Here is a 27,184-nt window from a genome sequence, read left to right as displayed (position 1 = left end):
TCAAGCACCCAGGGACTTCGCCTCTCCATGCCCTAGTGTGAACACCTGTAAAATGGGTTTCGTGAGCTCACCCTTCACTTGCCGTGCTTTGAAATCCACCCACCTGAGAGGCTGATTTTGTCATGATTGCCCTTCAGGTCAGCATTGGCTCAAGGGGGAGGGAAACGGAGCTAGAGGCATGATCCTGTTTTCTGGGAAACACATCGTGTATGTTCCTGCAGAGCATTTTTGAGGAATATTTTGTTTTCACTTGCGTCTCTTATTTGCACAGCAGTCTTCTACCGACCTCCACTTGTGAGCGTAATGCATGAGGGATGCTGTGGTCCTAACAGGATTAATTATGAAAAAATGTCCTAGGATTTTTTTTTTTCATTGCGAGAAATTAAACTTGGTTTTAGTTTCCTCCCCTCCTTTTAACAGCCAGGTCACCTCGTCTCTCTCCTTTGCTTTTGCTTACTGCAGCTGGCTTGCGAGTCCCCCCAGAAGACATGGCATGACATTTTAGTCCGTGTCTCTTTTTTTCATACATTGAGTGGAAAATGTACTACTGTTAACAGCGCATCTGCAGATTATTTATCTGTGCAGGCCTAACCAGTGCGGGGATTAGCAAAACATGTTTTGCCTGCCAATCTCTAATCAAGAGGCCAGATTCATTGGCGCAGCGGTGGCTTTGCTGTGCTCCAGGGAGGCGCTGCTCACTCCGCTGAAAATCAGAAGCAATTTAGCCAAATTCAATTTGCAGGTAGAGACCTTGCAAGGTCAAAGTAAGAAGCGCAGTCTACAAAGAAAAAATATCACCCGCTAGGAGCAACAGCAGATCCAAACCTGTTTCGGAGGAGAAGGCTTAGTATGAAGACTGCGACAATGAGAAAATTGTAACAAAAATTAACAGTCTGGAAAGGAGAAATAACCAGCTTGTCTGAAGTATTCCCTTAGGATGTGTATTCCTCCCGGATGTTTTCTACTTTGCTGCATCTTTCCCAAAGATGTAATGGTAGCTTCAATGGCTTATTAACCTTTCTGGCATTGGTTTGTCCTGCAGTGAGTATCAAGAAACCAAACCCTCAGCCTGGGGGAACACACGGTGTGTGCTTTTTCTAGTTCTTGTCTACCTTTCCTCTTTGTAGGTGGGGTTTTTTTTCAAAATGGGAGCAAAAAGCATTCCATTTGCACGAGGTTCAAAGCAGTGGGGAAACATCCCGATTACCTAGCAACAGTTAAAGACAAAACAGGCAGTGGAAGGTGAATAGTGTTAAACATACGATTGTGAGCTCAGTGGGGAAAGAAATGGAGCTTTACTGTCGTGTTTTATTTGACTGCAACACTTGCTTCCAGTATGATTAACACTTACTTTGCATGCAATTTTGGCGCTAACTACTTCTGATTTACTTCACGGGGATTGCTCAGTTCCAGTGTCAGAGGTATTTTTGCTAGTCGTCTTGTGATGGAGACATGCCTAATGGGGCAGAGCTAATTTGCCATTTGCTGGGTTAATGAAGATACACACTAAAAAGAAAAGATTAAGAAACCAGCAAATAATTCTGAGTAAAAATACAAACAGTAACATCTCTACGCCTTAGACTTTTCTGTAGTATCTTTCATCCCAGCACAGTTCCTGTAGTGCCGTAGCAGCTACATGCCATTCCCAAGTGACATTACACATTTCCATCAGGACACACGAAGTTGTCGGGACAACCTGTGACAAGCAGCGGGGGACCAGAATCCCCATTTAGGAGAGGGGACCACTGGTACATCTAGCCTGGCTGGTGCCGGTCAGGACTTATGGACCCCTGCTCGGGGGCTGTTATTGCGGGGGGCTTGTCCCACCAGTGGCACCAAGGTGGGTTGAGTCGTGCCGTGTGGTGCCCACTGCTTTGTTTTATACCTACAAGCAGGTTTCCATCTGTCCCCACCGCTGCCTTTCTGTGCAGAGGATGACCTGAAAGCCAGGCGGCAGCTTCTGCTCCCGCCTGGGCTCTGTGGGCTTTATGCCAACCACCCGGGTTTGCACCCTGAGGAGGAGAGCAACCAGGCTGAGCGCGTGTTCCTCCTTTTCACCTGCACCATCATCCCGTCACCCCAACACACAGCGAAGATGCTGGCTGTGGCAGCCCCCTCGACAACACCCCGTGGCCAGCACATCCACTGTGTGACATCTCTCTGGAAACACTTCGCAAGGGCCATGTGTCACCAGGCTGCAGCTCTCTCACTTCACATGCAGACCTCCTCCCAGCAGTGTAATCCTGCCTTTTAGTTCAGTCATGAGCCTTCAGATTGTCTGTGAACATGGATATGACACTTCTGAGTGGGAGCAAGCTTTTCTTTATTGCTGCTGCCGCAATTAAGCCGGTACGTTTCCCTTCCAGTATCCTTCCTTTGACATTTCCATTCCAGTCTTACACAGGCCTTTGCTGTTGCCATGGCTAATGCCATGCATTTATATTTTAAACCAACTGCTGTGATTGCAATGGAGCTCTAGCTCATGGCGACAGAATCAAGGAAAACAATGCAAGAAGCTAGTTTATCTCCAAAATACGGCATTACGCCCTGCAATGCCAAAGCTCCTTGCTGTCTGCTGCTGCCTTATCTGGAAACAGCCCAGCAGTTTTAGGGATTTACTCCTCACATGGAGGATTACACAGTTAAGGAGAGATCATCTCAGCAGGGTGGCTCTGCAGGGCGGCTGCAGGGTGGCTTCCTTGCCCAGGAAGAGCCATGCTCAGTATGACCTGGGGATGCACAGGGCGACGGCACGCCTGAGCTCTGCATCAGCATTTCCCTATGGCCTCTCTGGCCGTTGTCCATACCAAAAATCCCACTGCTCCATGGGCAAAGCAGGGTGAGCCCAGCAAACAAAACTGTATTAGCAAGAGAGCAACAAGGCAGCTTCGTGTTGAGGTGGTAGGTGAGACCAGCCAGCACAGGACCTCTGGTAATGCAGGCAGGAGGAGGTTTGGTCAGTCTTTGATGACAATTTCTCTTTTAACACAGAAAGTGGGGTTTCTCCTTCCAGATGTGCGCTGGAGGTGCCCGTGTCTGTGCTCCTCACCCTAGCGTCCGTTTTAGAGCTGAAGGAGGGAAATAGAAGCAGCGTCTCCCTGGACTCAGTGCTTCCCGAGGTGGGCAGCAAAGGCAGCTCCAGGACGTCCATCTCTGGTGACTCTGAACAGAGCTTGGGCTCCTGGCTCAAATATAAAATGTTGCTTGTACGTACCTAAGGGTCAGTGGGCAGGAGCTCCCGACTACCAAACTGTGTTCCTGGGACTCAGTGCTCAGCTGTTGTTAGAGCCACACGCACACACATTCATCTCACAGAGAACTATCAGAGCATCTTCAAGGCCTCCTCCAGCTGGATGTCTTGGAGGTACATGGAAAATATACACTCAAAAAGTAAATAAGGCTGCTTGCCTGTTAACTCAGCTGTTATTTAAGATAGGCCAGGGGCTCTCACTCTTGTAGGCGTATGGCCCAGGAGGTCTTTGAAAGCTGCCCAGTGAGTCTAAGGGATGATGGGCAACAGTGCATACTCAGTGTGAGCAGGGAGAGGGAGCCTCCAGAGGACCATGACCAGCAGGGGCAGGTTGTGTGTGCACACCACAACAGCCCCGCTTGGCTCCACTTGCTGGAAAACTCCCTCAGAGGGCAAGTACCAGGAGCAAAGGGAAGCACCTGTTTACAGAATCCCTGCTTGCTTGCTTTGCAAACACACCTCTGGCACCTCTGCCCACCTTAGCAAACAGCAGGGACTTAGTCCCAGAGATGAACCCAACAAAGAGAAGGGTCTGCAGCCTCCAAGCATCTGGTAACCCTCCCGCTTCACCCCAGATGAGCTAGAGCTAGCTGTGCAGGAGGGCTGGCTCACAGAAGCCGGAATAAACTGAGGTAGAAATTGTATTTTATCCTGGAAATGAGAGGACTTGGCTGCTGGCCCTTGGCTGGTGGTGTCCCTGCCAGAGAGATGTGCTTCCCCAGCAGCTCTTCCACCGCCACTGCACACTTGTCCCAGGAGGAGATACCCAACGCCACCTCCCTGCTGACCCAGAGGCAGCCAGCTTGTTCTGATGCAAGCACAGGACTCCCTCTGTGTCCTGCCCTGGGCAGGTAGACCTGCAAAAGTCTGTGTGCTATAAAAACCTCAAGGAACTGACCCCAGCTCCCCGCCTGTACCGTGGCTTTGGGAGACCTGGGATCAGACCTTACATGAGGGTCCACACTGCTGAGTTGGTCTTCAAAGGGCACCGAATGCTTTCAGGCTGCCTTCCACATAGGGCGGGTTTTGTCTGTCTTAAAAAGTAACATTTTCGTTAGCAGATGAGATTGTTAAAATATTCACAGGCAGGCTCTCCCGGCGCAGTCAGGCGTGCCTGAAGGGGCACAGGACACCAGCTCTGTTTTTGCCAAAAAGTATCCATAAAGCATCAGGATACTCATTGGATACAATGTACCCTTGTGGGCAAAACTGAAATTACTGGACAGCAGGAGCAACTGCGTCCAAAATGTTCTGTCAAAATATTTAAAGTTGAAGGTTGTTTTTTCTGAAGTGATTTTGTCCCCCGACTGTTTTGGGATTACAGTGTAGGTTATATCACAGCCCTGTCTCGCTTCCTATAACTATTTATTTAGTGTTTCTCACTGACAGCTCTCTTCATCGAACACTTCCTAGTGTGGCTTCACAAGCTGGGTTATGGCACCAGGGAAAAATCAGTTTCCCTGATAAGCAGTAGCAAACCTGGGGAGACAATTAATTGGGAGGGGGCTATTGTACCCTGTATAGCCATCCTGGTGCACGAAACATACCACATTTCACCTAATGCTCCTCAGACTTTGCTGAAGATGCCAGGTCCAAGCAAGCCAACTAACCCATTTGTTACCCCCCACAAATAGCCCGTGGCTCAGCAGTGCGCCCGGTTTGGACGACAGCACTCACTGTGCATGTGGGTGCGCATCTGGTAGCACCCTCCACAGCCCCGGGTGTCCTCGGGGAGAAGCTCCCTTGCAACCCGGGCTGGATGGGGAAACCTCTGCCATAAAGAGCTGGTCTAAAGAAGCAATTCAGACTTGGTGAAACCAGCCAAAAGAGCTAAAAGGAAGCTTTATTGTGTAGGCCAGTGAGACTCCCAAAGGGAGAAATGCAGCCCAGGGTCCTGATCCGCGCCAGGGCAAGGCTGCCCTTTGGGGCATCATGGCATTACGCTGGGTGCTTCAGGGTGGGGGCAGGCGCCAGGCTGTGCTGCTGTACGTATCTAGTGGTATCTGCTGAACAAGAATCAGGCCCACAGTACAGTAAAAGCACATGTTTCTACTGTATATGAAATAGTGATACCCAATTCTATATGCAGGGCACAGATTTTTGGCAGGAGGAACTTCTTCCCCCCAGAATGGATCCCAACATAAATTCCGTTTTAATCCTTCCATTTGTCTACGGCCTTCCTGTCCTTCTCATACTAATCTTACTTAATATCATTTAATTTTTTTTGTCTTCAGAGCATTGGACTGGCTGCCTGTGACACCCTGGAAGTCAAACCCTCCCCGGTGTCTCGGGAAGCAGGTTTAAGCCTCTCGTGAAGTTCAGGACTGGGTTTTTCAATGTCTCTCTGGATGCCCCTGCGCTCCCTGCATCCCCTGTGGCAAGCGGCTGGTACAGGCAGTGCTTCGCAGGGCTGAAGGCCAGACTTGAAGTGGGTGTAGTGTCTGTGGAAGGGGAGAGTGGATCCAGGCCACGTGCTGAGCACAGGCAGTGTCTGTCAGTGCCGTGCGCATCCCAGAATGGCCCTGCATGGCACTGGCAGGTGGGAAGTCAAGCTGTGGTTTCTGGTGCAGAGGGGTAGCTCTTTTACTGTCACAGAGAGGCAGTTAACAGGTTTGGCAGGGAATAGGCTGCTGCCAGCAGGTAATTTCATAGAGGACAAGGGACACTGAAGGACAAGGGACACTGATGTGCTTGCTGTGACACGAGTGACACGATGCAGAACCAGTGGCTCAGATGAAAGTGTCTGTCTACAGCAGCCAAAGCCCAGGGCCATCACATCCAGAGGTGGGCAAGGTCTGCTCAGCCATGACTCAGTACAAGAGACTGGCAGGCGAGAAAATCCAAGAAACATAAAAAATGTGTTTCCTTTGCCCTGCAGCCTTGTACCTGCTGCAGCAGAGGGGGGGGTAGACAGATATAGACTTAGTGATGGGGGAAATCTGAAGAGGCTCAGAGCGTGTCTGGGTTTCTTTAGGTCATCATCTGATACAGATCCATCTTCTGAGAAAGTGGATCAAAATCACACTTTCATCAGACTGCAAATAATGAGACTTAACATGCCCAGACTCAGGAAACAAACAGCTTGAAATTCAAGGCAGCAGTGACAAGCTATTTGGCATTCATTTTCAGAGGAAAAATTAATTTTGCTCATATTTTTTTTGTCAAAGCGCCTCATTAAAGTACTTCAGGGCCTATGGGGTTTTGCAGGATTGAAAGCAACCCAAGCCAGCCCAGGCCACGGCACCACCGCTGGCTGCCCACTTCAGCGGGCTGCACCCTGTGCCTGGCAGCGGCTGCATCGCTTCGGTGCGCTATTGCACGTCCCCTACAGCGGCGTCACTGCAGCTCCCAGCTCTCCCAGAGCTGGCAGAAGTGGGTTGCACACAGGCTTCCCCTGGCAGCTCCTCCAGAGAGGTGACCCCCGGCAGCCCCATCCCGGCCCCCCACAGCCCCTGCCAGCAGGGCCAGGCTGCTCCTGTCACCTCCTGTCCCCTTTTGCCCGCCAGTGCCCCTGGGACACAAATAAACCGCTGGTGTTTCCTCTTCCCATGCCAGGGCCATACATGCTGCGGCTGCCTCCCGCTTGGGGATTTGCGGCATCCCCGGCCCTTGCTGTACACTCCTGACTCCAAGCTGCTGCTCCAACTGACCCAGCGTGTCCCCGGGTGCCACCATCCCATGTCCTCGCCCCAGCAGGAGTGGGCAGCTGCCAGCCCAGCTCCTGCTCCTGTCCCTGTTGCTGCCGGCTGGGCTTGAGCCAGGTCCCACCCCTTAGGTAGAAAAACCCCAAATCGGTCTCCTCTGAGGCTCCTTCCAAGCCCTGCGGAGCAGATGACGGATGGGCACTAGGGTGTCCCATGGCTGCAGCGGGAGCAGGGAGCAAGGGGCTTCGCTGCCAGCCCTGGCCCCTCAGCATCCCAGTGCCCAGAAGGGTGAAAGGAGGAGGATGACCCCACGCTGTTTCAAGATGTCCACTGTGAAGGCGCTCATGGCAAGGGTGAAATTTTACCTCCTAGCTTCACCTCCCCCCTTGCTCTTTCCTTACTGTCTCCTTGCTCCCGTGTTTGCAGGCCCCACGTGTTCGTACGGCTGTTGCAACATGCTGAAACTTGTTTTCCTTCTCCTCTTTATAAGGTGTGTGTGCCCCTCTTTCCCCAAAGGAAAAGAAGAGGAGCAAGAAAGAAAAAAAACGCATATATTTGCTGCAGACTCTGACTGGTTTGTGTAGTAATGCTGCCTTTCTCTCCTTGTTTTAGGGAGTGCTGCCGATTTTTTGGAGACAATGGCTTGACCTTGAAGGTATTTTTTACCAAGGCAGCACCCTTTGGTGTTCTTTGGACACTCACAAACTACCTTTACTTACATGCAATAAAGAAAATAAACACTACGGATGTCTCCGTGTTGTTCTGCTGCAACAAAGCTTTTGTGTTCTTGCTTTCATGGATCGTTCTGAGGGACAGGTTCATGGGAGTGAGGGTAAGTGACTCCTTATCTCTGTCTCCCTTCTTCCCCCTCACCCTTCTGTCTTTTCTTTTCCCCTTCCCTCCTGCTGTCCAAGTCGAGCAGCAACCGACACGGGCGGCCAAGCAGGCGTAGAAATCCTTGTGGAGCAGGGATGCATCCTTCCCTGCAGCCTGCCCAGGCACCCACCAGCTCTCAGAGCCCCCAGTCTCCCCCAGCCTGCTACCTTTATGCATTTTCCTTCAGAAAAGAGGTAACTTGCTCCAGAGCATGGCAGGAAGGATAGGTGCTATCTCCATGTTGCCGTGGACGTACATCAGCCCTTGCCTGCCCCTTCCGAGTGACAATTCCCAGGCTGTGGCACCAGAACTAGTTGTTTCCAACCGCACAGTCCTGCAAGCCCCAGCTGCGCACAATGCGTTTCTGGTCCCAACCTGTGAATTTAATGGATCCTCGCCTTTCTTATGCCCAACGGCAGGCTTGCAGGGTGGCACGGTTGTCCTTTGCCCCCATGACAGTCAGCAGCAGCTGCAGAGAGGAGAGCTGGGCTGCCCTTGCCCACTCGTGGCTGAAGCCTGTGCGCGCGTTGCTGGTGGACGATCGGCGTGATGCCAGCTATGGGGACTTGCATCTGGCCAGCAGCCATGGGCACGGGGCCAGGCAGCAGGGCAGGCAGGCCTGCTCCCCCAGGGCTGCTCTCCTGGTGGCATCCCAAATGTTTGCTTACACCCTTAGTCCGATACCCCACGTGAACAACCCTCTCCAAAATGGCAACAGAGCTGTACGCGGGGTGGGGTATCAGAAACCCCCGCAGCTTCCTGCTGACCCTGCTGCCATTTTGGTGGCCCTCAGCATGCAGTGTCCTCTGGCAGCAGAGCCGGGCAGGTGGGAACCCACCACCCTGGGGCCAAGGGCATCCTGCCAGGGTCAGGAATAACTGCAAGGAAAAAGCGCCAGAAGGTCCCTCCTGCCTCGCTGCACCAGCAGGCACTTACTAACAGCAATAATGGTAATAAACAAACAGCAATAATGGTAATAATACCTATTTTCCACCCACCATTTGAGAAGCTCTCTGCTCACCCACCTGGGCAATGCTTTTAGTGCTCAGAAGAGGGTTGTTACTCCTCGCTGCATGGAGCAACTGAGGGTTAACTTTTTGGGAAGTGTTCCTCTCCGGCAGGAGAGCTTGGCCAGCCTTGCAGTGGTGGCAGCCAAGAGGCTGCTCAGGGAATCGTTGCAAAATGTACCTGCCAAAAGCCCGGCCTGGCCAGCTGGTGTCTGCGCTTGCCCACCCATCTGCCCAGGTAGCCGTACCCTGCAAACAAATTAACTGGGGTTTTTGAGTACAGAAGTCAGGGTATCTTGAAATGATCCTGGAGGCAGGGAAGTGTCACTGTTGTCATAGCTGGACGTGCTGGCCATTTTGATAAAGGTAAAAAAAAAACACCGTATTTTTGTGGTCTTCAGCCATCTGGTGGCACTGTCTGCTGCAGTGCTGGTGGGAGGCCAGGAGAGGAGGTGTGTAGAGGGCTGACCGCTGGTCTCCTGCCTGTGCAGCTTGCTGCTTGATCTGCAAGTGCCATCTCCCACCACTGGGTACAGCTGTGGGCTGAGGGGAGAGAAGCTGACCTGCGTGTAGGGATACCCACACCGGCACACACGCCCTGGAATAGAGGTGCTTCTCATCCTCTCCTGGGTACATGGCCGTGCGTGAAGAGCCAGGGTGATGAGAGGCTCTTCAGTAGCTTCCTGGCCAGGCTAGGTCTTGTGTCATGGCAGGTGACATGGGCTGGGGGACAAATCCTGCTCTGGATCCCCACCTTCCCAAAGGTGCAGAAGGAGTGGAGGGAGAAGGAAAGCAGACCTCAGTGGTGGTCTCAGCCATGTCCAGCTGTCCCTCATTTCTTATTAGCACTGCCCTGGGAAAGACTGACTCCCTCAAAACCCAGCAGCAATTAAGGAGAGCAGGTGCCAGGGTGATGGAGGCTGTGTGATGCTCCTGCCACACGTCCCAGCCCCTCACTGTGGCACCTGGCACTGGGAAGAGGTGGCAGGGGTTGCTTCCTGAGAAGCCACCTCCATCCCAAGCAGGAAAATGGCCATCTCTCACCCCAGTGATGGGCCAGCAAGGGGCCTGGACGCAGGGGGGAGGGGCTTGCAGGAGGACTGGGCTATTTGCTCTCAGGCAGACATGGATCCTGACCGGTGACAAAATGTGAGTGACGTGGTGTTTGTCCCTAGAGACTGGCAGGGCATGGGGCAGCACAGAATTCCTGCTGCCCAGCTTCGTTTGGCACTGTGGGAGCACTGGGGACGCTTCTGTCTGCAGAGGGATGTAATGTGGAGTCTCCTGGTGAGATGCATTTTCTTCCCTCACGCTTCCCTTTTCTGTACAGCTCGTATGAAAAGCAGCAGATGTGGAGGGTGGCGCTGCCTGGCGTTCCAGGGGATAGCCTCAGGATGAACCCCAAAACAAAGCCTTCTTCCTGGGGCTGGCAACCAAGAGGAGGGACAGCTGCTGGGGCTTCTCCAGGAGCAGCCTAGGGACTGCGAGCCAGCACACAGCCCTGCCCCAAAGCTCGGGGCCCTTGGGGCCACGCTGTGTCAGCGCAGACGGGGCTGCAGGGGGGACAGTGCCTCACCCTGTGTCGAGCAGGAGCCCTCCCACGCTCTTATTCCATGCCCCCGGCAGTGCAGCAGGATGGATAGTGCCACAGCAAAGCCCTGACCACGCGTTTGGTTGTCCTTGTTCACACCTGCTGCAGGAGAGACTAGGTGAGACAGGCAGCATCTCAGTGGAGTTTAAGGGTGTACAAGTATCCTGCTTGGCCTTCAGAAGTGCAACTGATAGCTCTACAAGCACTTAAATTACAATTTGGCTGGAATTTAAATGTAAGAGCAAGATACAAAATCCCATCCTCACCGCTCAAGCCCCTTGTAAGTGCCTACATCTCCTGTGATGAAGTTGCATTTCTCCCTGTTTCCTTTCACTGTCCCCAGAGCAATGGTCCAGCTGGGCTGCGAGCTGCCATATTGCTTTCAGAGACGACACACATGTAGTGAAGCTGTGAGCGCCTGAAGCGCTGTCTCTGCAAGCCCTGCGGTGCTGAGGCATTTGCTGCAGGCCGGTAGCCGTGGCGCGGCGCGGTGCAAGCAGCCTGTCATTGCCGCTAATGATGTGCTTGATAGACAGGCTGGAAGTCTTCCAGAGAAAGTGTATGTGACACGCCTGGCGTGTCTCAGGCGGGCTGAGAGGTGAGGCCAAGACTCATCTGACACTCGTGATTGATACACTAGATAGATAAGAAAGGCAAGGACCTCTGCCCCAGCAAAACTGTTTGCAGACAGCATTTATTTGCTTTGATCTTTGATTTTGGTGTTTCCCTCCATGCTCCAGTAAATGAAACAGCTCAGGATCCAAGAGAGCCATTGCTTGTAAGTACCTCCTGTGTACGTAACGTATAGACAAGCACACCTGCCACTGGGACTTGGAAATAACTATACTATCAAATCCCAAATCGTAGTCTTCCTTTCCAACCGGGCAGAGACCCAGCCTCCCGGGAGGTGCTCTGAAGTCAGCCATGCCCTGACATTAAAAGCAAAACCGGATACTTTTCATTCTGCAGTTCATTGATGCACCCTCCAAGTTGCAGCCGCCAACAGGGACTCAGGCAGGCTCCCTTCCCTGACACGCACGGAGGAACCAGCTGGTTGCCACAGCCGGCGTGTGGCTGTGGTCACCTCCTGGTCTCGGGCTGGACAAGCCCGTTTGGGAGACGGCCACACCTGGAGCAGGTGCTACAGAAAGCACTGCATCCGCCACTCTTTGTCACCTGGGCTGTAGCACAAGGGCTGCGGAAGGGCTGGAGTTGCCATCTTTCAGATAAGCCCGAGCCATGTATCTTGCAGCTCTACGAAGAGCCATACTGAGTCAGAGCAAAGGTGCGTCTGCCCCAGGAGCGTGGCTCCAGCAGCTGCCTGTAGTGGACACCTAGAAAAATCTGTCTAAACAGGAAAAGCCTATAATGATATTTCCTCATGAGACTTTCCAGCCTCCAGCAATTTCAGGCTCAAGGACTTCCTGGGATGGAAGTGATGTTCCTATAGTTAATAGTCCTTGATGGATTTTTTTCTTCCATGAGTTTATCCTTGTAAACTTTTCGCATCCACAGTGTGCAACAGCAAAGCTGTCCTTGGCGGAATTATATGTTGTGTGAAGACAGATCTCTTTTTCGTTGTTCTGCTCCTGCCCCATGCTAGTCTCATTCAGTGACCTTTTTTCTTGTGCCTCTGAAGCCACACAGAGCGTCTGACTTTTTATTTGACAAGCACCAGCACGCTGACATGAGAGAACTCCTGAGAGCTGCTGAGCTTCTTCAGTCCTGCCTATCTGAAACAGCCCCACGTTGCTGTAGAGCCACGCATCGGGATTTTTTCTCTCCTTTCCTTAAAAAGAAGCCCGTCCAGGACTGTAGGGCCCAGTTACACCGCCGCCAAGCTGTGCTTTAGAAATGATGCCCCACAGCTGTGCGTGGAGGGATCTGATGCTGAGGGGGCTGCAAGCCAAGATGCCCTATCTGAACCTCTCCGAATTTGCAGCGTGCACCCCCAGCCTTTGCAGCTTGCACCGGGCACTGCTCTGATCAGGTCATAAATCAGCATCTTCAGAACCTGCTGCCCCCCGGCGGGGGCCGTGCAGGGGCTGAGCAGCTGGGGGAAACCCTGCCCCTCTGTAGCCTGCCGAAGCTGTGCTCATGCAGCGTCTTGAACAGCAGTACAGCTATTTCTAGACTCAGGCCCCTTCTTGCTGAGATGCCATTAGCAGCTGTATTTTCCAGGCAGTGTCAGTTTCTGCTGATTTGGGCTTTTTTCTGCCTTTACCCTGTCATTCTACAGTAACACCTTTGGAGAAATTGATCCCCTTCTGCTTGCAAAAACGGGGCATTTTTCTTTTAGGGGAGTTTGGAGGTGTTGATGTCAGGGTGCAGGAGGGATCTGCTGGATGATTGTCTGTGGAAGCTTTATAGGGGACCCCCCCCGCCCCGGTACCAGCCCCAGCTCAACCCAGGGAAGAGGCTGCTGGTGCTGCCGGGATGGGGGCCTGCAGCTGGAAAAGGGGTCACCCCGCCACAGCTTGCTCATCAGGCGGCAGCAGAGCCTGGGGACACAGGCTTTCCCCCTGCATCTTCACAGCAGCCCCAGCATCTCTGGTGGTGACCAGGAAAGGTGAGAGGAGGCCATTGCTCTTGGATGTGTAGGCAGCCACAGCCTGTCGATGGGACACTGGGAGAGGGGACAGTTGGCTGTCACTAATCCAGCTACGGGTGAAAATAAGCTCGTTTATCCCAATCACTTTAGAAGCATCACCACAGCTGTACAGCCAAAGGGGATGTTGTCTAAGCAGGGCATCCCTCGCAGCACTTCAGAGCCAGGAAGCAGGGAGCATGCAGAAAGCCCTTTTTACCCCAGAATTACCACCCGGGCAGGCTTGAGGCATCTGGCAGGACAATCCCAGAGAAGCCAGGGGTCTCCTGCTGACCCTGCTGAATCGGGGACAGCCTGTCTCCCGCCTTCCTTTGGGCGAGCCCCTCCAGGCGTTGCCGTGGGCCTGGCTGGCTGACTAAACCTCCCTCTGCTCTCTGAAATGACATGTTTGAACTGGAAAGTAGTTGCATGAGATTAATTCTCCTGTTTATTTCAAAAACCTTTTTCCTCCAAAACCTCCACAGGACTCAAAGCCTTTCCTGCAAGCGGCAGGGAGTTATTACTTGTATATTATTGTCACGCACAGGCTGCAGGGGTGAAGGCTGATGGGAAGACTCAGTGACGGAGATGAAATCCCCCCTTCAGCTCGGTCCAAGATCCTGGGCTGCCGCACACCCCCCCGGGGCAGCCGCTCCCCCGCAGCTCTGCCTGGGGCTTCCCCGCAGCTGCGAGGGAAGGCAGCATCGGCTCTCCGGCTACCGGCCTGGGCTTGCTACTCATTTTCTACAGAAGCCGATGATGCAGAAGTACTGCCCTCTCATTTAAAGCTGCTCACATGGGGTTTTTTTTTCCATGTTGGGGGTTGTCCAGTAACACTTGCTTTCTTTCTTTGTCTCCAACCAGATTGTGGCTGCTATATTTGCTATTGCAGGGATAGTTATGATGACGTACGCCGATGGGTTTCACAGCCACTCCGTTATTGGGATAGCCCTGGTGGTGGGCTCTGCCTCAATGTCTGCTCTCTACAAGGTAAGCACACCTGGGTCTTTCCCCCCAGAAAGATGCCAATTACCCCCGTCACTGGCATTAACTGCTCCTGTCTTAATTGCAAACCTCCATGCAGTTCAGTGCCACATGCCTTTCTTTGAGGGGCTCTGCCATAAACACACTGACTCTGCAACACTGCACTTGGGTATTCGCTTGCTTTGATGCCTGCCCTCACTTAGGATAAAAACTCCTACTTCCTGGGAAGTCTCCAGTGCCTGCAGCAGGACTTACAAATGCCCCACTTTCTTGAAAAATTAGGCTGCTTTTCTGTAGGTGCTGGATTTAATTACTCACTCTGAAAGTGCCCTGCAGAGATTTAGCTTCTTTTCCAAGTCACTGTGTTACCTCCCCTTGCCAGTCCTCCTTCAGTGGCATACGTAGCTTATGCTGGGCTTAAAATATTGCTTATCATGGAAATAATCATGTGCTTAAATTCCAAAGCACGTGCCTATGAATCAAGGTCTCATCCTGAGCAGCCGGGCACACAGCACCGTGTAAGATAGACATGCAGGCTTCTCTGCTGGGCAGAGAGACGTTTCACTTCTTAGCCTGAGACACGAATGTGCATTTGCCTCTCTGCTACTCGTGGCGCTGAGATTCACAGTCCACAGAAAGGAATAAACACCTGTAGGGTGCAGTTCACCCACCCTGGCTCAGACGCAGAGACTGGGATGAGGTGTAGACGCCTCCATCTGATCTAATTAATTGCACCGTACCAGTCCTCCAACACGCATTGGCCAGGCAAGCACTGCAGCCTTAACACAAGCAATGCAGGGAGGCTCGCCAAACTGAGAAGCATCTGGCTGGGTCCCTCAGCGCTATGCTGCAATGCTTTGTGCTCACTTTTTCAGATCGCCCTGTCTCTTACATAAGGGAGGTCATGAAGTTTCATACAGCTCTTTCCTTTAAAAGAGCATTTCCTTGCCAGACCAGAGCCGTGGCTCTCCAGACCCAAGGAAACACCATGGCTCTGGAGTCACCTGCAGGCAGGGGGAGTTATTCAAGGCTAGAGCCTAGCTCTGCCCCTCTCCCACGGCACCGCTGCTTCTTGGAGGGACAGGGATCTCAGTGCTGCCTTCTGGGGATGAGTTCCTGGGGAGAAAGCGCTGTGACCACACGTTGGCAGGCAGGGAGAGTGGTGCTCGCAGGCAGGCCGTGGTGCACAGGGGGACAAGGAGGGAGGACGTCCAGGCAGCACAGACTGTGCTTGCTCACCACCGCAGCGCTCCTCAGGTGGCAGCTCAAGGCCTGGACAAGCCATGTCCCACGTAGGGAGACCACAAACATTGCTTCCTCTCCTCCCCCCTGCCCTGCTCCACCAAGTCATTTATTTAATGTCAAATATTCCAGAACTTTTCCCGAAGGGAGCATGCAGAACAAAGACCGAAGGGTCTAGGCTGGGGTGAGCGCCCTTCCCTTTCAGGACGTGCGTGGCCAAAGGTGCTGAGTCCCCTTCCTGCATGGGCTCATTTGGCAGCTGCCCCTGCCCGTGCTCCCGGGGGTGCCAGGAGAGAGAAGGCTGGGGCACACAAGCTGCTCTCCGCAGCTTCACGGGCAGCCATCTCAAGTGTCCAGCAAGCATCACCACGTAGGTGCTGGCTGATACCGCTCAGCACCCAGCCTCTCAGCCCCAGGCACTGGCCAGTGGGCCAGGGGGCCGGGAGCCACTGGAGCCAGGACACCAGCATCCAGAGGAGCAGTGCAAGAGAGTTTTAAACCCATGTGTTTTCCTCTTGTAGGTTTTATTCAAACTTCTTTTGGGCAGTGCTAAATTTGGAGAAGCTGCCTTATTCCTGTCCGTCTTAGCTGTCTTCAACGTCCTCTTCATTACCTGTATTCCCGTCATCCTTTATTTTACCAAAGTGGAGTACTGGAGCTCTTTCGACATCGTTCCTTGGGGAAGCCTCTGTGGATTTTCGATTCTCTTATTGAGTGAGTAGACAGGGGCTCTCGCACTGGTCGGGGTGGAGGAGGGTGCCAGAAATTGGCTGCTGGTGGAAGCTGCAGACCTCTGCCATGCTGGAGCTGTTTTCTCTTCTTTTCAACCTAATTATTAGCTTGAGAAACCATGCAGAGAGTCCTTTCCTAGGTGGCAATGTAAAGCCCACTTCTGCTGTTATTGCCAAGCCAAAATATCGTGGCCCTCATTAGAAGGTGCTGTGCGACTAAATTCTAAAGCTTGTCATAACTCCTACTCGTGAATTCTGCCTCACAGAGACAAGTGGCACTTGCCCAGGCTGTGACGGGCAGCAGCCCTGACGGCGGGGCATTGCCTTGGGCTCATCAGCATCCCCCGAGCAAGCAGGTTAGGCCGGGCCAGTCAAGGCCAGCCTCCAGCACTTCTGCTGACTTCAGTAATAGCTAATTGCTATTCCTAAAGAGCAGGAAACTTCTGAAAATGTAGCATTGCATAGCGCTGACGGGGATTTGGTAGGTGGCACTCCTCTCCTGCTGCCGCTGCTGTGCCACCAAGGGAACCCAGCTTGGGAGAGATGCCAAATCCAAGCTTTAATGATTCACGGTCAGCAGAAATGGGATGCTGTTCCTTGTTAAACTAGATGTGTTGACTCTGTTGCCACAGTTGGTCCCTAAGCTGGATGACAGCATCACACCTCCTAAAACTTTTATTTCTGCGGGAAATAGCCCTTCTCCAGCCCCATTTTGAGTCCCAGCTCCTTTAACCCTGAACAGTCACAACGCTTGGCTCTAGAAGCACCTCCAGTTTACTTATCAGTGGGCTCAACGGAACTTTTCTGTAAGGAAGCAGTGCAGAACTTGTCAAGCGATCGGTGGGGTGCACAAGGTATAGGTACTGCTAGAAAACAGTCAGAGCCCCAGCTGCTGACAAGTTCAATATTGGCAAGGCTCTCCTGGCTTTGTGAAAGCTAATCACCTTAAAACGAGGGTGAATTTGGTCCAAATCAATTATTAATTTGTCATAAGACACTCCCTGAACAGTGTATGGTATTACAATGGAGATGATATAATCATTGTTGTAATGATATTATAATGATATTATAATTTCATTGTATGAAATTATATTTAGCAAGTTCCTGTCTGGAAGAGGGTTAGATTTACAGCACCTTCCACCTGCAGCTGGAGGCAGCTTTTCTACAAAAAAAAGGATCCAGCCAGAAGCGACTGTTGGGCTGAAATCTCCCAGGTGAAAAGTGTTGAGTCTTTCAGCAGGGCCAAGAGGATTGCGGTGGAGAGTGGGAGTCACCGCACGTTACACTGAGACAGGCTGTACTCACCCGATCCTGCCACTAGACACCAGCAGGATATAGAATTCCCTGGGAACAGCAATGTCTCAGGCAGACAGACATGCAGCAGGCAGATTCTGTCCACAGGTATCTTCCAGGAGTAACAACAGAAGTTAACATGCCTTTTATATGAACAATATACAGAGGGAGTAATAAAGTATAAATGTTTCAAGTGACATTCCCTCTGCCTCGTTTCACTGTAGTAAAAGATGTTTTTCTTTCCTTCTTCAGCATTCAATATTCTACTAAATTTTGGGATTGCTATCACCTACCCCACTTTGATTTCTCTTGGAATTGTACTGAGCGTCCCAGTGAATGCGGGTAAGAATTTCTGCCTTGCATCTTAATGAATACATTAAATCTGTGGCCTCTCAAATACACAACAGGGATAAAAGCAAACAGCTTTATTAAACATGTTTTGCATCTTCTTTTAAAGGCTTACGAAGATCACACTGATTAAAAATGTATACTTTATGTGTTAAATATGTATTGTATAACATTACATGAATGTTCATAATCTCTAGAATTTCCTTTTAAATTACTGTCTGAAGAAGCCAGCGTGCTGAAAAACAAACTAGATTTGAAGTCATCCTTCTCTGGGCTGGGATGAAAACTCATGGAGGAGTAGAAATCAATTCTTAATGATTTCTTCAAGGCAGGCTTAACACTAAATTGAAACAAATAAAAGTGCTTACATTTTAGAGCAAATATATATTGGTAGTTCTGCTTGCCTTGGTAAATAACACTGCAGGTGTTTATCAAGTACACTGGACAATTCAGTTGTGGGCACAGCCTGGTACATTGTCAGTTTTCTGAACTTTAGTGCAGGCCAAGAGCCTGCAGAGCCCGAGAGGGCTGGGCAGGGGAGCGCAGGGGCAAACCTGGCCCAAACCAGAGCCACCTCTCCCCAGCCAGGCTCCTAAAACCCAGCGTGCTGAACTGGTGCCCTGGCGCAGGAGGCAGCCCCCAGCTTTGTGCTGGCTACACGCAGGCAGAGCCGGGCTCCGCTGGCTGCCCCGGCAGACTTCGGTACCCGACGGTGTGCTCCCCACCAGGGTGCATGCATGGCTCGGCCTGTCCAGGGTGTCTTACTCAGCAGGGCAGTCAGGGTGAGAAGAAAAATTTTCATGGAGGAGCTGCTGTGCCGGGGAAGGGAAATGCCCTTTTCTCTGCACACCTGGACCTCAGCGGGAGTCCCTGTGCTGTTGGCGAGCAAAGGAGATGATGCTGCTGGAGACATCAACTGCAGCTCCAGGCATCATCCCCTTTTGTGCCCCGAGCCCACAGACCAGCTCTGCCTGCTCTGAAAGGGCCGTACCCTGCTGTGTGCTAAACCAGCAGGAAGGGTAGTCTCCCTGCCACCATCTCCTCCATGGTCATGTTCTCCTGCCCCAGTCAGCCTTCAGAGCCAGGGAGGCGAGGGGGAGGGAAGGGGATACTGCCCTAATACTTTGTCCCACATAATAATACCCGTTCAATGTCCCACACAGTTGTTGATCACTACACGAGTGAAATTGTCTTCAACAGTGTCCGAGTAATCGCCATCATCATTATTGGTCTGGGCTTCCTCCTGTTGCTCTTGCCAGAGGAATGGGACGTCTGGGTAATAAAGCTCCTCACACGTCTCAAAGTCCGGAAGAAGGAAGAAATCCCTGAAGGGAATGGAGACATTGCTTCAGGACTGCCTAACAAAAGCCGGAGAACTCGCCCCTCCATGTCATCCTTTGCTCATTAAATGCTCTTTTTACCAAAACTTTGTGGTTAACCTTATATATGATGATGCAAAGGTCTTTTCTTGGGAAGAAGCACACCTGTCCAACACGGTGTACATACCTGTACAGTTTTGATATGATCACCATCTAAGGCATCGAGTCTTGGCATGTCCAGTTTGCTTGTACTTTTTTCACATCAGACCTTTCACTTAAGTAGTACACTGAAAAAAAAAACAAACTGCAAACCAAGAACCTCTCTTCTCTTTTTAAATGAATGTAATATATAGTCAAAATATATTATTTGCATAGGTTATTTTAAAGAATGATTTTCATGAAAAGCAGGGCAGACATTTTGAACATTAGGTACCGAATGATGCATTGCACACTGTGATTTAAAAGAAACAAATGCTATGCTACATCACACGTTTATTTTTGACCAGAGCTGTACTCTAGAAGTTTTCAAGGAACCAAAAGGGAATCTTTTTGGGGACAGGAAGATGGGGGGAAGAGTGGAAGGAAGGAGGTTTGGAAATCACTCTACGTAGATGAGCACACCTTGCGCTGCAACCAGAAGAAAATTCAAGCACTAAAAACGCTTGCACTAAAGCACTAGAGAGAAAGCAGTATAGAGCCCAGATCTCCTTATTCTGCACATGACTGTAGTCCACGTTTAAAATCATGCAAGAGAAATCCAGTGCCTTCTACACAACTCTTGTCTTTATCCACGCAGAACCAGGTCCCACTGCAAGGCCCTTGCGATGGCAGGGCTCGGGCTTGCGGCCCTGGGGGACCCCAAATTCCCACCGACATCAGGACGTGCCCCCCCCCATACGCATCATGGCTTCTGTGGGAATGTGGGGCCCAGGGGACTGCAAGTTTGCGTGCAGGAGACCTGGTTCTCTTCTCACGTGCACAGGTTTTACCCCTGTGTGGAGCTGCGCTTGACTAACACCAGTGTGAGGAAGGGGAAGTCTTGGTCATGTGTGGGACAATCCGACTGAAAAATGGTCAAAGGGGCTGGCAAGAGCGTGGTTGCTGAGGTACAGTCTGAGAGCACGGACTAAGGGGGTGAATCGCCAGTTGCTTTTACTCCATAATTGTGAGTGTTAAAGAGTTAAAAATGTAAGATATTTACATCAAATGTAACACTTTTTATGAAACTTGTAAGCACCAGGATGTTTACTTACGCGATTTTGGTTCGCCATTAAATTTCTATCTGTGATAGATCACATGCTATGTAAAAAGTGGGGGGGAAAGGTTATAGTTTACTATTTTTGAAGTTTACATTGTTGCATACAAAATTAAAAGTGTTCTTTTGAACTGCTGCCATAGCCTAAAAGTCCCTGCTGCCACTGAGGCCCTCTTTGTCTCAGGCAGGGGTGGCATCCACTTTAAAACATTTTAGCAAATCAACTTCAGATTCCATTATCTGTTTGGCAAAGCTAAATAATAAAAAATTTTAAACTCACCCTTGGTCAATGCTGTTTCCTTCTCTTGACTGCACCTTTATTCCAGTTTTACTGTGGGTAGTCTTTGGCCAAAGTGATCAGAAGGAAGAGACACGATCATCAAAGCAATCAAGGCCAGAACTGATGCCCTGCTTGCCAGCCTCTCCTCGACGGCAAAGTCTGCTCCAGGCTTCCTGGACAAATCCATTGGGAAAGCTGATGTTAGGCATCAGTCAAGAAACACGTATCTGGGAGAAGCAGACCTTCCTTTGAAACCATCGGTGAGCAGCCATGCGTGTTTGTGCTAACAGGTATTTAAGGGCTATGGATGGGACATGAGTTTGTACATTAATAATTAGGCCCTAGTCCAGGCTGTATGTCATTCCCTACATGTCTCTTCATGGCCAAACAGACACTAGAGACTTGATAACAGAGCTTACACACACAAGCAAAAATCTGAGACTGTGGGAAGCTGCTTGCAACCACTGTCCCTTCCAGGGTTACACACCTGAATTTTTAAGTCTTTTTCTTTGGGAAGCAGAGGAGGGTAAGGCACAGGGCAGGAGCACAGGTACGGCTCTAGTAACTGGTTTGAAGGGCACACACAGACTTGATCTCAAACCTCCTGGCTTAGAGTTTACTCCATCTTCGGGCATATGGTTTTGTCATCCTCAAAGTACCCCAGACCCCTCCCCAAGGCCCCTCTCTGAGGCAAGGCCGGAGAATAATGTACAAACAGTCCTTCCATTTTCCATAGTCCCAGCAAGTGACATCTTCTGTCATTGCTGCACTCCACTTTCCTGCGTGTTTGATGCAGTCTGGTAGGTATCCAAAAGGCTCTAAATGCCACTTTAAAAACTGCAGCTAATGTGTGTTTATTACTAAAACGGCAGCAGGTTTTTTAACCTTCAGTATGGATTGGGGGGGAATTTATGTAAAACTCCATGACTTACCAGATGCAACTGTCATTGCTTCTGTTGGCTCATCCTTCCCGAGAACAAGCTAAACACACACAAGGAATGGGATTTCAAGCAGCAATGTATTACAATCTCTCTCCTGAATAGGAGCTGAGCAAACTAGATTTACCCATGTTAAGCAATTCTAAGCTACACATAGACAAGTTAATCAGATGAAGTGACCTACATTTCTTCAGGCAACGTCTTGCTTTAAAGATAAACACCTGACTTGACAGCGAGCAGCTGCTTAACAAAACCTTCCAGACAGGGAAGCCCAGGATGTGACTAGGAGAATGTCAAGAAAGCAGCATGTCCAGATTGGTACGTGTGTGCATCTAAAAGTGCCAAAGCTTCATGGATCTGAAGCTGAGGAATGAAAGGAACTGGAGTCATTGGCTCCCATCAGAAGGACAAGGCAGAGGGCAAACCTTTCTGAGAAGGCATTAGATGTAACTGGGCCACCCTTCAGGTGAGGGTAAGATTGAACCCTCCTGATCTTGGACTGTTACAGGATTCCCATGACAATTTCAGTGCCTTGGAGGTGAAGGCTGGATCATGGCAGGCTCCCCTGCTTGCTCTCGCAGGCCAAAGCAGTGTGAGCAGTCTCTGCAGCACCCTGCGAGTCAGACCCACTGCTGGCCTGTATGGACCCCACACAGCTCTGCAGGGCTGTACCTTCTCTGCAGAAGAGAGCACCACAAGCCTCGAACCAGCACTTTTAACCCACTCTTGGCCACCTCAAACCTCCTCCAGAGGCAGAATTACAGGTCCCTGCAGCATCAGACCTTGCTGCCTGGTATCTTTGAAGCTGGTCTCCTGCATCACTGCTGTGTGGCTCCTGCCCATGCAGAGCATTGCCAGCCACCAGCCAACCCTTGTTCAAGGGCTGACCTGGATCCTCAGCTTTCTGCCCCAACTTAGCCCTCACAAAGTGTCTTGGCTCCTCCAGCAAAGGGGGAAACCAGTAATGATCCACTGGGGCTGTTAAAACAGCAAGCTGAAAAAAAAAATCTCAGGAAAATAAATAGCATCACCAGACCCCATTGCAGCTGCCAGCTTTTGCTGCCGCTCAATACAGCGGTGAGGAATCCATGGGAAGGAACTGCAGTTCTCCCCCTCCCGTACACATCTTTCTCCTTAGCCTGTTGTCTGTAGTTGTCTCCCGCTGCTACCTTTATCATAATCTTTTATTCCAGCTCTCCACAGTGACTGCATGAGCCTTTCATCAGCACATGAGTCAGAGCTGGGCTTATTTTGAAAAAAGTCTCCTGTTCTTCTGTCTAGGATGGTTGTATTCATATCAGTAGTCTTCAGAAAATAGCTGTGAAAGGCAGAAATCCCATCACAACACTCAGCAGATGAACAGAAGGCACTGAAACTGACATGTAGCTTTACTGTTTTGAGAGCTGAGGGTAGACTAGCAGGACCTGTAGATCACCAAGTTCTGGGGCTGAATTAATGTCTCCTGTAAGCTCAGGGACAGATCACTCATCCCCAGCACTTCACTAGTGCAATATTGAGTTGGTCAGCGTTAATACAGACAGTATCTTCAATCTATAGGGAAGGTAACATCACCAGGTGGACACCATTTCTGGGCAAAAACCTTTCTGCTACTGTACCTGCAGGCCTGCAAAGCCACTGGGAAGTGAAGGTTTCCCTGTGCAGTGAATACAGAAGTCTTCATTGACTTGTGTAGCTCTGGATCATATTCCAAATAAACTCACAAGTCTGCACAATAGAAACACATGTGAAACACCCCTCCACTGAAAAGAATGTCATACATAGTTCTCCAGCATTTCAGAAGCCCTAGAAATAGCACCAGTCACCTGCCTTGGCTACATGGACTCGGAAAGCAGGCTGAGGCTGGGAGGCTCTTCAAGGAATGGGCAAAGAACAGCAGCCAGAAGCAATGCAGCTGGTGTAAAGCAGGAGCACAGGAGAGCTGCTGATGGGATCAGGACAGAAATGCCTTTTGGGGAAAACTTCCCAGCGGAAGACGCCCACATGCCCCTTCCTCCAGTACGAGGACATGGGGTCTGTGCACTTGCTCTAAAGTCATAAACTACAGGGAGTTTGGCTCCATGTCCCTGATTTGTACTGCAGAAAGGACGGAGTCCTTCAAGGCCTCCAAACCTGAGCTACTCCTTGGCAAAGGCCAAGGCTGAGAAGCTTCTTTCACAGCCCAGTCCTCATGCAAGCTGTCTTTGCAGAAACTGCCAGCAGTAATGGATTTTGATGGATGAATTTAATTAGTTCATCGTTATTAAAAGAGAAGCAATTAGATTTTCTTCTTTAGCTGGCATGTTCTAGGGCATTTCCATAATAACACGCACCTTATCTAAAAGTCCTGAACATTAAAAAGGGAAATAAGAAAAAAAAGGAGCTGAAAGATCTTGTGAAAGTAAGAAGGAAGCCAAATGCCCACCTGCAGCCTAAAAACCTTCTTTTAAGATGAAACCACATTCCTAAGGACAGGACCAGTAGCTCAAACTAGTGTGTCTGAAAATAATATGTCTCATATTTCTCTCTTCTACCTGAAAGTCTGTTAGAGGGATCTTTATATATGCATAAGATCATTCCAAACAAGGTGGGAATCAGTATTTCTCCATGCACATCGCAAATACACTAGGATGCAACCAACTTCTCAGTAATGAAGAGTGAAATTTACAAGGAGAGTTACAATTCTGGAAAAGGCTTAAACAAGCGAGGGTGTGGAACTCGCGTTAGTAGTGTATTTAAGAACCTGTTATATGCAATTTCTCTGCAACGATCTAGAGACGTCTCTTTAATCCTACTGCTGAGCTAGATGATCTCTTCAGAAGACTCAAAAGAGTTTTCCAGCTCTTCATCTCCAGGTTTCCCTCCAGTTCTAGATTCAGTCCACCTAACATGTCAAGACAGCCACCAGTGCATTGATCACTGCAGAGTATCTGTCATGCAAATGAAGAGAACTAAAGTAGATGTGCTTTAACAGAGTTATCCACCATAAATTGAGAATCTTTCTGATGAGTGACAACAGTTAGTTTGGAGCCCCTCATCATGTATTTTACACTTTTTCACTATGTCCATTACCTCGTGTCTATTAATGCTAAATGCCACCAGCTATTTTGCTGCCTGGCCACATGAAAGTGAGAGATCCTCTCTTAGTTTTAGTCTTCATTCTCCTGAATCAGTAAAAAATTATGATCAGTAAATGTTTTTTTGATCAATCATTTATGACTACATATAAGAGGACTGGCCTCAGCACAGCTCCTTTGGTAATCTCTCTCCTTCTGAACAGCAATGATTTATTCCCGCTCTTTGTTTCCTGCCTCAATAACGAGTTACTAGTCCACAAGAAAACCTTCTGTTTTGATCCACAGTAGCTTCATTTCTTTGGTAAGAAGCCTCATTAGAAACTCTTCAGAAATCTAAGTGCAGTGCTTCCTATCCTCTCAAAAAAAGAGCCAAGATGATTCTGTGGAAAGTCATCCTTCCTTCAGACTCCTTTCAACATGAAAGAACAAGACTTCTGTTCTGCCTTTTCTCAGAGGGGTCAGCAAAGGCAGCCACCAACCCCAAACTCCATCTTCTGCATATACACACGACTGACCCAGACGCTTAAAAGATTCTTAAAAGAATACTAAAAGCTGGATTCCAGAGAGGTCCAAGCAGCAGAGTTTTTAAGGACTTACAAAATGCGACCTTCTGCTTGGATTTCCTGCCCGGCCGTCCACTAGCATACATTATGGGCCAGTGAACATAGCTGTGCTCTTTCCCAGTGACAGGTCTCACTGTCCCTCTGGCTTCTGAAGCTGCCAAGTCTTTAATGACTGTAGCCAAGGAAGCAGAGTAAGTTGGGTAATACTCTCCTTGTGATTTTTGGCCAATTATACTTTTTAAATGCCTTCCTGACTTGTAAACAAAAACATCTCTCTTTTATTGTGTGATTCTGGATTTGGTCAAAGGCATGTCACTTGCTAGCCTGGCTGCTAAGAAAACTGCTATTTATCTTGGGAAAAAATACTCACTGTGTTTGAAAACGATGTTGCCTTTGTGCACATGTAAGCAATCCCATCTGGTACAGCACACCTATGCTTCACAGACAATGTTTATAGTGAACATAAGGTAATCGCTGCAGCTGACAGATTACTAAATACAATACCTGAATGCAAGCATGCAGCTGCATTTTTGATAAAGAGTGTTAGGATGCGTTTCAGTCTGAGAGAACTAGGAACCACTTCTTTGCATTTAGTATGTAACATGCCCCAGAAATGTGAAGGCATACAAATGAAACTCAAAAGATGAGTTTTCTTCTTCCATTTACATAGCTTTAAAAATTGGAGTCTGCTTGTAGAACAGGCAGATTCCCAGTTTCCCATCTAGCTTTCTTGCAAAAATCTGAGCATCAACACTGCTGCAAAGCAAGCTTGTCACATCCTTGGTGGGCCTGAAGAATTGCTAATCAGGAGCCAAGAGAAGAGTAAGAATTAGTCAGACTTCCCACCTTACCATTGCCTGCCTTTCCTAAAATACTCCTTTTTCTGTTTTCTTCCTTCCTAACAACTGAACAAAAATGGAATATTGGCATTAAAAACAAGCGCCTATAATTAATGCAAATGACTTCATCACCTTAAAAGAATCCTAAACCTGCAGTTGTTGGTTTTTTCTTCATCATAATCACCACTCCTCTAGGTAGCCTGGTGATTTTCAGGCTGTGTTCCATAGAGTACTCCACTGATGTCCATGAGAGGTCACAAAGACAAGGAAGCCTTTTCTCAGCAGACTTCAGATCACTAAACACTCCAGCCTGCACAGACGGCTTAGTCCTTCCTAGTCAAATCCCCTCCAGCGCTACCTGATGAACGCCCACAGCCAGTCCTCCATACATGCAGAGCTACCGCAGAGAGCTGCGGTAGCCTCTACGGCTGTCTCTCCCTCAGTGTCCCAAGCCATGTGCTTAATTGTCTATGTTCGTGTCACATTGGCACTCCCCAGTGCAAGGATCCTCATCACGACACCCAGCCAAGACAGCATTGTGAGGAAATCAAGGTAAGAGCCCCAACACACATTTAGTTGAAAAATAATGTGATAATACACATTTTCTTAGGGATTCGAAAAAAACAGATTTGCTACAGTTCTCTTTCTCCTTATATACTCCTCCTCCTTTATCCATTCAAAAACCTAAATTTTTGCTAACTCATCCAAGGAAGTTTAAGCATATTATCGCTAAAAGGAAATTCATAAAAGTAAAACTCAACACAAAGTCTTTATGAAATAATAAAGAGGAGTACACTATACATTTCTTAAACTTTTAGAATCTAATATACCTCTTTCAGATCTTTCTTTGCAAATGTTTGGTATTAAATGCAAGGTTATGTGAAGAGAAAGATGTTTTCTTTATAAATATAGATAGTTTAGTATTATCTGTGTCTACTAAATAATGAACCTATTAATTATTAACTAAGGAATTCATTAGCTGTCTGCCAGTTCTTAAGCAATTCTCTTACAAAGCTCAGAAAATTATTGCTCAAAAAATCAGTGGTCTTTTCTGAAGCATAATTCTTCAAGAGGGGTATTTAGTTTTTAAAGTATTTTTGAAAAGCTATTTTAAAGATAAAACCTACCTTTTCTGTTAAAGAAGGACCTATTTGAAAGAGAACTTAAGTCTCACTGAACCCTAATAAACCACAAAATAACCTCAGAAAGCAACATAAGGAAGACTTTAAACAATAAAGATGTATAAATGCTTCCCCTCCACAAGAACAAACAGTGTTTCTGCACTTGCCTTCGCAGACTGTACCTTCAAAGCTGACGCTACTGCCAAGAGTAACCCATGAGGGTCTTTAGCCAGTAAAAGGAT

The 27,184-nt window shown here is 49.3% G+C and overlaps 1 protein-coding gene across 1 annotated transcript in view; it reads left to right on the top strand.

Annotated features, from left to right (window-relative positions):
* SLC35F3 (solute carrier family 35 member F3) overlaps positions 1-20,303 on the top strand; it is a 66,970-nt gene extending 46,667 nt beyond the window's left edge. Inside the window, exons 3-7 of the mRNA XM_054197331.1 lie at positions 7,507-7,726; positions 13,820-13,945; positions 15,703-15,895; positions 17,458-17,547; positions 18,717-20,303. Of these exons, the coding sequence (XP_054053306.1) occupies positions 7,507-7,726; positions 13,820-13,945; positions 15,703-15,895; positions 17,458-17,547; positions 18,717-18,961 (874 nt within the window). The 3' untranslated portion in view covers positions 18,962-20,303. The remainder of the gene's footprint in view (positions 1-7,506; positions 7,727-13,819; positions 13,946-15,702; positions 15,896-17,457; positions 17,548-18,716) is intronic.
* Positions 20,304-27,184: the final 6,881 nt, after the last annotated feature.

The sequence above is a fragment of the Rissa tridactyla genome, chromosome 3 (genome assembly GCF_028500815.1).
Source record: "Rissa tridactyla isolate bRisTri1 chromosome 3, bRisTri1.patW.cur.20221130, whole genome shotgun sequence".
Lineage (NCBI taxonomy): Eukaryota > Metazoa > Chordata > Aves > Charadriiformes > Laridae > Rissa > Rissa tridactyla.
Note: the sequence above shows the minus strand (reverse complement) of the source record. Positions and strands in the feature narration are given on the sequence as shown.